We start from the raw sequence: 12,570 nt of genomic DNA on the forward strand, positions 1-12,570 counted from the left end.
CTTCCAACCCTGACCATTCTGTGATTCTGTGCTGACACGGCACTGCGAGAGCGTCCCCCAGCAGAATTTAGCAGCACACAAATCACTAGGATGCTTTTTCGCAACAGGCATATCGCAAAGCCATTCTGACAGCGGTTTTTTAATCTGCAAGAAGCGAAAAAGATGAGGTAGAGAGCGGAGATGGAGTCTGTTCAGCTCTGCAGTGCTGCGCCCAGTCTAACTTCGGCTTGCTTGACTGGGCGTTGAATCCGAGTCACCAGGTCAGATTATCAGTCAAATTATCATCACTGCTTTGGGGGGGAGGGAGAAGCCTGCCCTTCATTATCACGAGGTGCAGTGTGACTGGCAAACAGAAGACTTTTCAGGTGGGAACCATAGTTATATTTTACCTGAGTAAGCCTCTGAAAATATTTCAGTCTTCCTCATCTTCTTGTAAAAATGGCTTTTTTTGTTAACTTGTTCCATATTTCAGTTTCTTTCCATGATTACAAATGTTAAGATTAAACCAGCTGTACTGGGTGAGAGATTAGAAACGGTAATAAAAATAACCTGAACAAGACTTGAATTCATTACTTCTGAAATAGTTGCCTAAGGAACGTACAACTAGTCTTTGAAGTTTCTAATTAACATGACAAAAAGTTGAAAGCTATCAGTTTGGTTACTTCAGGACTTATTTTTCTTGTTACTAAAACAAAAAACCCCCACCAGAACAGGAGATGAACATAAGGTCCTCAGGTTCAAACCAGCTTTGCATCTACTTCAAAGTTCCCCAGCTCAGGAAAAAAAACACCACATTAAGCAAATTCAATCTGATGAGTGTTTTGGTTCTTCAATGAATACAGCAACATTTGTATTCTCTACTCCTATATTATGCTATAAATTGTTCCCTAAGTAGGTCACCAAACCGATTTCTGAATGTTTCAAGACAGATAATCTCTACATGAACTCACCAAACAAAACCAGCGCCTCGGCTGTCAGGGCAATGACAGATCTCCATCAAACCCACTGCTGTCAAAAAAGTAAGGGGAGTGCTCTTTTTAACTTGGCATCTGCTATCATGATTCAACTCTTTGCAGAGAAATATACTATTACTCCATATGGCAGCTTCCCCAATTGTAAAAGGGCAGCCAACTTCTATGGCAATGAGAGCGCTAGCAAATTAGCAACTAAGTCTGGCACTAATGAATGCTCCGCTGTCTCGGTATAAGGTAGCTGGAGGTTTCCTCGCACGTTGTCTCTTTGCTTTGTTCTATCAGAAGATGCTACAAGAAACAAACCGTGTTCCGATTCCTTTAGAGATTTAATAACCTAAATACTTCACTTCCTTCCTGATCAAAGGAAGCAGCAACTTGAGAACGCCTCGCTGAGAGAGTCCCGGGTCTTATGGAGGCAGATCAGGACCGTCACCTCCTAGAGACTTCCAAATTTGCTTCGGAGCAGGAGGTAGGTTTTACCACAGCTGACCCAAATGCAATGCTGCAACCACATCCTCGTGACCTGGCCGCGGAGGGAATCCAGCTTTTCCACAGGCTGGAAGAACCCTCTGGGGAAGACAAGCACATGTAATTCATTCACTGTCCGCATGCTCCCCCAGTCGCATGACTGAGCTCAGAGCCGGAGTGTAGGACTGCTCGTTTGAGCGCCAAAGAAGCTATTTCAAGCTGTTTGCCCAAAGACTCATCAATAAGTCATAAGCCCCAGAATGGAAGTCAAAAGAAGGGAAAAAACAGTTGCTCAGGCAGAATAAATAGTAACTTCCATTGCAGTCTCCTAATCTAAAAAGAGAATGAGCTGCTTCAAAATATTCCCCTCCATGGGCTGCTATGCTATAGGAACCCAACTTAGTTCCATCTCCTGGAGACTCGAGGCAAGTGAGACATGCTACGGTGCAAGCTAACCGCACTTTTGGGATACTGGGAAAGTCATCCTGGAGAGCCCAGCTACACAGAGCAAAGGCAGGAGCCACTCGCTGAGCTCTGCTCCACAGAGTGGCTGCACATGGCAGCAGTGGGGAAGAGCCTCTGCGCGGGGAGAAGCGTCTGCCTGATGAGTACTGCAAGACCAACGTCCCCACGGCACGCCAGGACCGATGGAGACAGTCTCTGGTCCAAACCAGAAGGGACCATCTCCCTGGATCTGTCATGCCTTTATCAGATTGGCAGCCCAGTCTGATAAAAAGATCTCTTCTAGGGAATGCTGTCCCTGACACGCAGCGACAGCCTCATTAACGAAACATTAGCTGCTTACGTCACTGCTCCTCTGCCTTTCCTGGAACACATCTTGTTTGCCTTGGATTAAGCTATCTGGGGCAGGGATGTGCCAATGCCTTTGTAAAGCACCTGGAAGTTAAGAGCACTAGAGAAATATTAATCACTCAGCAGTTGCCATCTTTCCTGCAATTCCTTTAATTGCCTCCATTCTTGCCGACAGCGCTCACTGCCTGCTGCGCCCCAGGCACGCGCTTTCTCTGTTCAGACCAGCTCTGGTTCATAAGCCCAACCAAACCTCTCGCCCAGTTTACAGAAGTGTTTCTGGAGCAAAGACCTTAGACTACACAGATGCAAGCAGTGGGTTTGAGGTGTCTGAAAAGGCAAACTCACAAGATTCAAGAAATGTCTGCTTCAGTCCTCCTGGAAGAGACTAGAAAAAGGAATAGGAAGAAGTTTTGGCCAGACTCATGGCCCACATCCATGAGGTCTGCCTGCTAACCCTATACACATGGTATCTTGTTACTAGAGTCTTACTACACTGTGTTGAGCCAAACAAACCGGGCTGAGCACCTGCTGATCTCCCCCCCCAGCCCCAAACAAGACAATCCTTACCTGGAGGTTGTTCAGAGGCTCCATTTTCATGACTGGTCCCAGAGTGTTGAGGGGCAGGGAGACATCAATACTTTGGTTTGGCATCAGAGGCGTGTGAATGGCCAGTGGGGTGCTCGGGATGACCCCAAAGCTGGGCAAGAGAAAGACAGAGGTGACGAGAGCAGCACCGCATCGCCCAACATCTATTCCCTTTTTGCCAAGCACGAGCTGGCGCATCTTCCCATTGCTCCTGAGCTGCCCCTGCTGGTACTCCAGGGGAGAAACACAGCTCAAAACAGCAGACACTCAAAGTAGGACAAGGCACAGGAAACAATCAGGTTTGTCTCCCTGACAACATGCACCATCCGGCCCAGGGGACCAGCATCTGGGAACCCTTCCATTACCCGCACAGCACTGGTCTACGTGCTGAGCAGCAGCCTGCCCAGCAAGGAGCGGTGCCTGAACTCAGACTCGGGTCTCTTGGCTCTCTCTTACAGAGCTGCAGAGTACTGTAAGTAGAGTATATCACACCCTGCATGGCTGTTGTATCACTGGGAGCTATGGAAGAAGGAACTGGAGCCAACACAGAACAAACAGATAGCCAAGGAGGAGTGTGTGGTTTGTAAGAGAGCACGGTAGAACAAATGAATCAATGCAGCCAGCTGTCTGGTCCCGAATGACAGCATCTGGCTCTGCTGCTTGGTTTGAGACTCCTTCAGCTGAGGACGTATACCACCATAGCAAAGCGAATGTTTACTTGCCCCTTCAGTCCAAGAGGCTTTTAATTCCACAGGCACCTCTACTTAGTGTGGAGAAGAGGAAAAGCAGCTAACATTTAATATAACACTTCTCTGCTATGTGTCGGCTTCTTCTCGAAAGCAGATGGAAGCACAGATGCATAACATAGCTTTGGTGTCCACTTGTGAACACATTTCTCTTTATCAGAATTCACGTTAGCTCAGAGGTGATAGAGCATTTACCGGAACAAAGATGTACAGCTGTGTATTTTAATTTTATGCACTAAAGAACTGATACTGTCTCTCTGCACAGTCACCCGCACGTGTATTGGGTATATCACTTTTTCACAAAACAGGAGACGCCCCATTCATTGTTCTCCTTAGTTTTCAGCTCTAGGGATCTGAAATAAGAATATTCTCAGCAAGGGCCTAGCCATGTGATTTGCCTTCTGCAGCCATTTCACCTTGGGGAACGTAAGCCCTAGTGTTTTCCCTTAGACTCGGAGGGAAAAGAAAGTCGCATTTTGCTACTAAGTGGCTGTGATATTAGAGCACACTAGAGCCCTAGCTTTCCTTTTCTTTTTTTGATGCTTTATCCCAAGACTGCAGTGAACGCGATTAGTATCAGCAGGAGAGGGGGAAAAGCAATAGAAGCTTCCCAGTTACAAACCTAAAGAGGCAGCCCACTGCAGCTCTTTCCCATGCACCAGCCCCAGTGGAAAGCACAGGTGACACGAGAACAGTATTTGCAGAAGAGTAAATAGTAGTAGATTGTATACGGCGCGCGTGCTGATACGCTGCAAAAGGAGAAACTGCTGTTTTACTGTACAGTATTTAAACTTCTTTCATCCTTGAGAAGTACCACGTAGGTGTGGCTAGAACACAGCTCAATGTAGGGGGAAAAAAATCACAAGCAAAACTGCTTTTTTCAGGCCAATTTGCATGAAACATTTGCATATAGCAGCTTAGCAAAACTCTCCAGAAAATACAGCAGTCCAGGGAGAACGTTTACTAAGACTTACTTAGCATAATGCCTTTTGTAAGTAAGTATTATTCGTCCCAAGAAATCCCAAATTTGCAAGGCTAACAGTGATATTAAAGAGATGGTTTCAGTGGATCTTTAGTGGAGTACCTTTTTCCAGTGAAGGGATATTAAGAAACACGGGGAACATTTCAGTCACAAGATATTCTTTGCAGTCTTGATAAGAACTAGCCTGGTCCTTGCTCAAGATAACAAATAGCAAACTACACGATAAGCTCTCTGACTGGGAAGGGTACTTGTGGGAAGACACTGGGGCTGTACTGCCATGTCATGTCTTCTGGCTGAGATGGGTTTCCGAGAACAATCTGTATGCTCTAAACATTCCAGTGGCTGCTCCTTCTGACAAAATTGTTCTGCTGCCAATTACAAGGAAAACACGGGCCATAGGCTCTTGCCTTGCAACTTCTTCATTGGCAAATAGCTTTATTAACGAGACCCATACTTCCAGACAGTCTGAGGGGCAGCACAGCAATTAAGTCAGGAGGTAGAGGCATTATGGATTGGTACTTGTGCAGCTGAAACGCTTGCCTTTTTACGCTCCCGCTTTCCTCAGGGCACTTACTGGCTATAAAACCTCTAACCTGCCTAACAACTCATGAGGCTGCTTTAAAACTCTGCAGAGATTAAACGGGGCAGATGCTGTTTCAGAGCTGGGAAAACAACAGGACTGTCTGCTGCCTGTTTCCTTACAGATTTATCAGTCTGTATTTTCAGCCCTTTCACACAACTGTGGTGCGATGGAGAGTTCGGGCTGTATCATGCAGCTGTTTCCATGACTGCATTACCTACCTACATAGAAGTCCTCCCTATATCTAGCAGTGTAGACACGGACTCTTTTCATAGGAGCACACAATCTTTTTAACGTAGTGGACAAAGTGTATTGATTTCTTACCTGTTCTTATTGAACTGAATGGCAAAGTCGGTCATGTGCTGCAACGCCTTGTTGGTAAAGTTCATCTCCATGTAGATGTGTCCCTGCCTGTGACTGAATGTGCCCGAGATCTCCAATCCTTTAGCCTTCACTGCAGGCAACCAAACCTTAAGCACAAGAGATGTCATTCAGCATGAGAAGTCTGGTCCGAAGATAACAAACACACACAGTTTTCCAAACAACAGAAGCCTTGAGTTCCGAAATCCAGCTACGTTGGCACATTAAGCCCACAAATGCTAAAGAAACACTACAGGGAAGATACAACACGGGGTGTTGAAAGGATCGAGCTTACCAATGAGAAACAAGCTTGCTGCTCCTAATCCGTGTTCACAGCACTCACATAAAGAACTCAAATATACTATAACATTAGTGTGCACAAGAAACGGTGAAAGCTTGTGTCCATCACACTAATGCGAGACTTACCAAGTCTGCTGATGGACAGGCTTCTCCAAGGATCTGTTGGGCTATTAGAGGCAGGACAATACTGAAGTTTGAACCAAATAAAATCACAAGGCTGACGCTATTAGCTGTTCGGGTTCTGGATTCCCAAATCATCTTTGTGGGGAAAAACCCAGACTCAAATTTGAGTGGTGAAAAATGGAGTACTTAGCTCAAAATCACTGGGTTCTTTCGTACTTGATCTTATATATGGTGTAACACCCGCAAGCAGCTAAGGACCAAAAGCTTTGGGTATGCTCTGCAGTACCTTGAGATCCTAGATTTCCTAGGATGACTTAGTTTATTCATCTATTGACTATTTAACAAGAGTGCTAATTTTTGTTTATTCCCTTTCAGGCATGAAAGGCTAATCCTGAGGTCCCTGTGGCTGCTCCACAGCCTGTTACCAGGACCACGGTCTGCATCTCACGAACCCTTCAGACTAAGCGTGCTTCAGTCAGTGCATCTGCGATCTCTGTCACTGGCAGAGCATTTATCCGCATTACACTGCAGCACGCTCATCCCAAGCACGTGATTTTATCTTCACTGTCACATTGGATTCCTCCAAATAAACGAATCTTCTATGAAAGTTGTAGCAAATTGTACCCTGCCCTCAGTTTCCTGGAGAAACTTGCTAAGAAGTAGGTCTCCAGGAAAGCTGCTCTGACAAAACTGGAATTCTCATATCTTATATAAGCCATTCTTTAGAGTAATATTGTTACAGGTAAAATGAGGGAACTGCTAAAAAAAAAACCCCACAAATCCAGAAGTCTGTAACTAACGACTAACGGTCTCCAACACGCTGTTTCTCTGCCTGGGAAAACCCCAGTGCGTCCCTAATGGGACCGAGTTGAACTAAGGTGCCTTGATAGCACCAGAGACCCACAATAAAAGGGACAAGCGAGCAGTCTCAGACTTCTCTTAGCCTAAGGTAAGGCAGTATACTGAGGATGATTCCTTTTCCTTACGTACAGACTTCGGAGCCACATATCCTCCAGGAGCCATGCCTATACCAGATGAGAGCTCGAAGAGATCATTGAGTCCACTGCTCACCACTGCTGGGGTGGGTGACGGGGCAAAGGTGGCTGGCACAGAAGAAGGAATGTAGGTCTGCCCCACCTGGAGAGGTCAGAAAGAACAGGCACCGATTAATATCGCATATGAAGAACACTACTCATTAAATAAAGCATGAACTCGGGCAATATCCTAAATATTTAATGTCATTTGCAGCTTCCCTGCTGAATTATCAATAGTGCTAAATAATGCATTTGAATTCCAAAGCTCTTGGCAACTAATCCCTACACTCGGCTGTCACCTCAACCATGCAATGGCTTTGACATCATTTTTTTTTTTTATAGCTCCAGTTATCTATTCCCACTGTAGAGGAATCTTTCCTCTCCACCTCTCCTTCTCATAAAGGCAACGTGCTTTGTGGATCTACCCTACATAAACCCAGGGGAAGAAAAAAAAAAAAAAAGCTTCAAATCTTCCCCCAACTACAACAGCCTTCAGGAATCTGCAAGATTTTGCATATCCAGAGATAGCATGGGAGTCATGACCGTACTGCGTACTCCCACCCAAAGCCAGAGCTCTGCATTCGCAGCACTATGGTCCAAAAAAGTTCATTACCTGAAGCAGAACCAGTTGTCTCTGCCTGTCAGAAAACAACCTTTCTGCAAAAAGGGCAATCCTTCCCTCTGAGGACTTAAAACGAGGGCACCAAACCCAGAATATTAACTTTTAGGTGCCCAGCTCCAGGTGGGACAGTAACACTCAAGTTAGGCTCCCAAATTCTCCTCTTCACTGTGAGCAGGAAGAATTACGTGCTTGAGACCAGGATTCACAGGCAGAACGACTAAGGCAGGCAATAGGAAATACTGGGGACTGCTCTGGGTCTGAAGTCTCAGTGCTGTTCTGTGTTCAGGAAACACCTGAGATGTGGTGTTCCAACACCGCTTTGGACAGGGAGGACTGGTGGTTTTATAGAACTGTTCGGTGGGTTTATGGTGGCCCAGGAAGGCAGACACCTGGCTTTGTAAGGATGATCTCTACAAAGTAAGTGTCTCCCGTGTCCCGGTGTGCGCTGCCTGGGGGCTACAGGTACACTGTCCCACCGGCTCTCCTCTGCCCTTATGCTGAAGTTAGAAAGGAATGCAAGATTCACAGGGAAAGAAGGAGAAAGAATGACTGCAGCCGTAACAAGGGTCTCTGAAAAGCCCTCGCTCCAGAACTGAGTATGCTTTCTTCACTGAATTTCTGGCTACACAGTCCTGGGAAGAGGGACTGGAGCTTTCTCCAGGAGACTGTTTTTGGCTGTGGGTTGGAGGCACACCCCCTCCTGCCCACCACATCTCCAAGTCATCTTGCATCCTTTCTCCATGCTTTCCTGGAAGAAGCCGGTATGCATGTGAAGCCAAAGGTGCTTTGGAAGCAGCCTGAAAGTCTCCCAAGCACTCTAGGCACTAGGACACTCACAAAGCACAGGCACAGAGAAGGCGGCTGGTGGCAGGCAGAGTTCAGCACTGACCACACGTAGTAGGAAAGCTCAGATCACCTGACCCTGATGTCCAGGAAAAATCTTACGTGGCGTTTTTCAGGAGGAGGGAGGAGAATAGCACTGAGTTCAGACAAGCCTGTGGTGGTGCTGGGTTAGGGTTACAACAGAACAGGCTTCACAAGTAGAGAAGTAAGTAAGCATCCTTGGCCTTTCAGCTGCCAAAGCAGTTGCACAAGGACTGGGGTACTGCCAATGTTAACGCTGGTGCTCAGACTAAAAGCTCAGAGAAAGAAGAGCTAAGCAGATAGAGTCGACAGCTCTGGCCCTGGCTGCTCTTAGGAAAGCCCAGGCGACAGCTGGACTCAAAGCAACAGAGGTCGGGACCTGCGTGTGTCGGTTGCGGTTGTCCATTTTCAAACACCTTCTGGGATTTAAGCATCTTCCAGCACATAATGGGAGAGGTTGTATTTAAAAACCCTGAGCTTTGAGCAGCTTTTGAAATTGGGGAAAAAAATGGAATGGCACTTACTGCCGGGCTTCCTCCAATGCCCCCGCCAAGGTCACTGCCAAGCTGAAAGAGAGAAGGAGAGAGAGGAGAGAAAGACCGAGTTCATTTAAGCCAAGTGTCAGATGGCCGGAGTGGAGCTCAGTTGACCGCACTGCTGCGAGCACGTCTCACTCGCTTGCCGCGTACAGGACAGATAGAAATGCAATGATGGGAAAGCACAGGGAACAGAGGGGCTTTATTTTTTTGTGGTTGGGTGAGCAGAGCTATTTGGAGAACTACCCCACACACCTACTGCGCACAGGAGCGTTTTGCAGGTTAATAAGAACAAAAACCCATCCCCCCGTCATCTGCACCACAAACTCCGCACAATTCTTCATGTTTCATGCATCAGTGCTTTCCCTTCAACCCACCACGCTGGCTGCCAGCAGTCCTGAGCAGCTCCACAAAACCCAGTGGGGTAACTGTGAAACGGAATAAAAATAAAACTGACAGGAAGCTCACTTCCCGAAAGCTTTAGTTTTCTAGGGAACAGCTACGAACTACAGGAAAACACAATGCGTCTTGGCTACGTTCCTCTGACATGCGGCTCTTTTCAATTAAGAAGGAAGAAAGAGAACGGGATGTGTGCCGGCTCAGAGAGGTGGGCTTTGTCTTCCCTTTGAAGACGCTCCCCTCCCTTGGGCAGGAAAAAAAAAAAACAGCTTCGTGATCTAATGGGCCACTCAAATAGTAAAGAGACCTTACGGTGCACTAGGATATTTCAGTAACGATCGCTGCCAAGCTACACAGCTACAGTTTGAAGCGACTGAAATAGCCACTGCGTACCACCCGCGCAACCCTCCATAAACACTAAATCCTCCCTGAAGCCAAACCGCCCTGCAGCCCACCTAGAAGCTGTCCTACCACGAACTCCCTTTACAAAGCATCCAGACCACTTTCTCAGTGACAAAGCCCATTTTTTTAAAACATCCACACCATTCTACACGCTTGGAAGAATTCAGTGATCAGGACAGACTCCAAAGCTACAAGCGCTGTTTGCGAGTACAACATCACTCCTGTGAATATTTATAAAGCACTCGACAGATGACTGATAGTCAGGAGGAAACAAGCACAGTTCTGCTGCGGTTATTCACTACGGAGACACCTCCAGGTTTACCTGTGTCCTAGGCTTCGTTCAGAAGACCACGGTAGTTTTTTGCCTAGAGCAGGTGGGTTTTTTTGGTCACATTCAGACAAGGATCATGCCCCCGACAACATGCACGGAGGATGAAGCAAGTGTAGGGGCGAGGTAGGAGTCAGCCCTATGGGGAAAAGGTTGGACTGACAGACCAGAACAACACAGTTCACCTCCTAGATAGCTTTGCTCTTCCATTTGATTAGGGTTTGGGGAGTTTGTTTGCTTTAAAAAAAAAGCATGTGACAAATTGGATCAACAAAAGCTCTAGGTATGTTGTTCAAATACAAATTGATGTGCTAAGACATTGAAAAAAAAATGCACCTTATAGCTAAAATGCAGAAGCTTCCAGGAGTGCACGTGCTTAGAGCCAAAGAGGCTCCAACCATTTCCCTCCGCACAACAGACCTGGAAATTCAACTTTGTTCTGGTCCCTGCTAGTGCGCTCCCTGGGAGTTCTCATGGCAAATGTATTTTACATATTACAGATGTACCATATTTTATATATTACAGATATCCCATACAACTTCGTACTTCTCTCCCTCAGAGCACAGATAAAAAGGACAAAATGCCTTGAGAACAGCAGCGCAGTTGCAAGGCAGTGACTTACTAGCTCCCTAGCCACCAGAAAACCTGTAAAATCTGACAAATCCCCGTGCTGTTCTGGATCCCCCTTCTATCCCCTGGCATCTCTCCTTCCCCATGTCCCCACAGGAGCCACCTGATGCAATATTCACTACCATAAGTATGTGTTAGAGAAGTACAAATCACATACAATTTGCCTTTTGTTAAGAAGCCTTAAGAGCTTTTTTCCTGCGTGAGACTCAGTTTATCCCTACTTGAGGTCATGGCAGAAAGTTATAGGACATCCACGGTCTTCTGCAACAGCCACGTCTTCATACAGCAACCCATCTTCTTGCTGCCCACGGCAGTGCACGGCACAAGTCTGGGTTTTCTTAGCTTACTTAAGAGACAACAAGTAAGAATGAGCGATTCCAAAGACAAAAGAAGGACCAGTCACAGACCAAAGGAAGCCAGCCAGAGGATGCAAATCCAATTAATATTGAGCTTATAAAATAGGGCTTATTACATTATCAGGTCTCCCCCACTGAAACGGCCTGGCAGAGCAGAGTTTTGTTCTCCAGACTGCTCTTTAAGCCAAGCCATGTTTTAGATTAACATATCAGATCATTTACATCTTGTTACTGGCTGACTGAGGAGTAATAAATGCAACTATTACACCTCATCCCTATTCAGAGTCTCGCACGCAGATGAACTTCACACTTTATACTGACAGGCAGTGAAGTCCAGAGGAAAAGAAAAAAGGTAAAGAAGCCAGTTCGTTTCCAGATATTATTGTATGCACGGAGCATTTCTGGTACTGTTGTCTGAAGCAGGAGAAAGACCGGTTCATCAAGCAGCAAACATTTTACAAAGGGTATTATGGAAATGACTGAATAATTCTGCATAATCAAGCCAGATGTTAACTATTCTACCATTTCCTACTACACTCATCATAAGAAGCTGCAGGCTAGGAATCCAACCTCGAAGAAACCCGTGACAATGGTATCTGCATGCACTCACTGTGAAGGAGGAAAGGACTGACACATTGGGGTTCCTCAAGCTGTCCGAAAGTCTTCCATTTTCCCTACCTGTCAGGCCCTTGGGGGAAAAGTAGAATTTGGATTTATTGCTTGAGTCGAGATTCCAGCTCTCACCCCCTACAAGGTGGAGAAAAAAAACCCAACTCACTGGCTCAAAGAACTTACCATGAGCCTCCTTACATTTCTAGATTTCACCCAGCATCTCTGCTTTAGGGTAGAAACGATCTCTTTCCGAGGCCAGGAAGCTCTGACCCGCTCCTCCTGAAGTCCCACTTTACTCATCGGAGGGGTCCGCACACAGCAGCCTGCCGCTCTCTTGGCTCCTACGCTCGGGACCAAGCACTGCAGATGTGTGCTACAAAGCCGCAGAGCGAGCTCCGAGGAGCCGGCAGCTTCACCGGGTCCCTACAGGCAGAACTGGCTCTACCTAGACCGGGAAAACAGAAGTGACAACACATCTACTTCAACAGAAATTAAAGCCGGGGGGAAAGTCAAAGTTCCACATCAGATCTGGGGTGCACTACCCATTGTGGCAGCACAGAAGTCCCTTTCTTCATTTTTCTTGCCTGCCACCCTCCCACAGCACCAATGCTTTCCCCAATCAGAAACTGCAGTTCTGGTTTACACAATCCTCCTGCAAGATGCCCAACACCTAACTTTATCCCAAACTCAAAACGATGGAAGAGCCGGTAACAGCGACGCGTGTGAGTAAGAGGGAAGGAAGAAGACAGAGGGAACAGGAACCAATTACCCACGGAGTGTCCTCTCCCATCTGGAGTGACAGGCAGAGTGCAGAAGGAAAGAAGCAGATATTAGTCAGGCATGAAGTGCTGCTGAA

At 46.6% G+C, this 12,570-nt stretch overlaps 1 protein-coding gene across 4 annotated transcripts in view; it reads right to left on the reverse strand.

Annotated features, from left to right (window-relative positions):
* Positions 1-12,570, reverse strand: part of AP2B1 (adaptor-related protein complex 2, beta 1 subunit) — a 75,570-nt gene that overhangs the window by 17,142 nt on the left and 45,858 nt on the right. The window contains exons 14-17 of one of the 4 annotated variants that reach the window (XM_009885128.1): positions 8,976-9,017; positions 6,922-7,068; positions 5,473-5,618; positions 2,823-2,952 (exon numbers count right to left, since the gene is read on the reverse strand). In XM_009885128.1, coding sequence (XP_009883430.1) covers positions 2,823-2,952; positions 5,473-5,618; positions 6,922-7,068; positions 8,976-9,017 — 465 coding nt within the window. The remainder of the gene's footprint in view (positions 1-2,822; positions 2,953-5,472; positions 5,619-6,921; positions 7,069-8,975; positions 9,018-12,570) is intronic. The other 3 variants (XM_009885129.1, XM_009885131.1, XM_009885130.1) reach the window with 3 other exon arrangements.

Source organism: Charadrius vociferus, unplaced genomic scaffold (assembly GCF_000708025.1).
Source record: "Charadrius vociferus isolate BGI_N301 unplaced genomic scaffold, ASM70802v2 scaffold54, whole genome shotgun sequence".
Taxonomy (NCBI): domain Eukaryota; kingdom Metazoa; phylum Chordata; class Aves; order Charadriiformes; family Charadriidae; genus Charadrius; species Charadrius vociferus.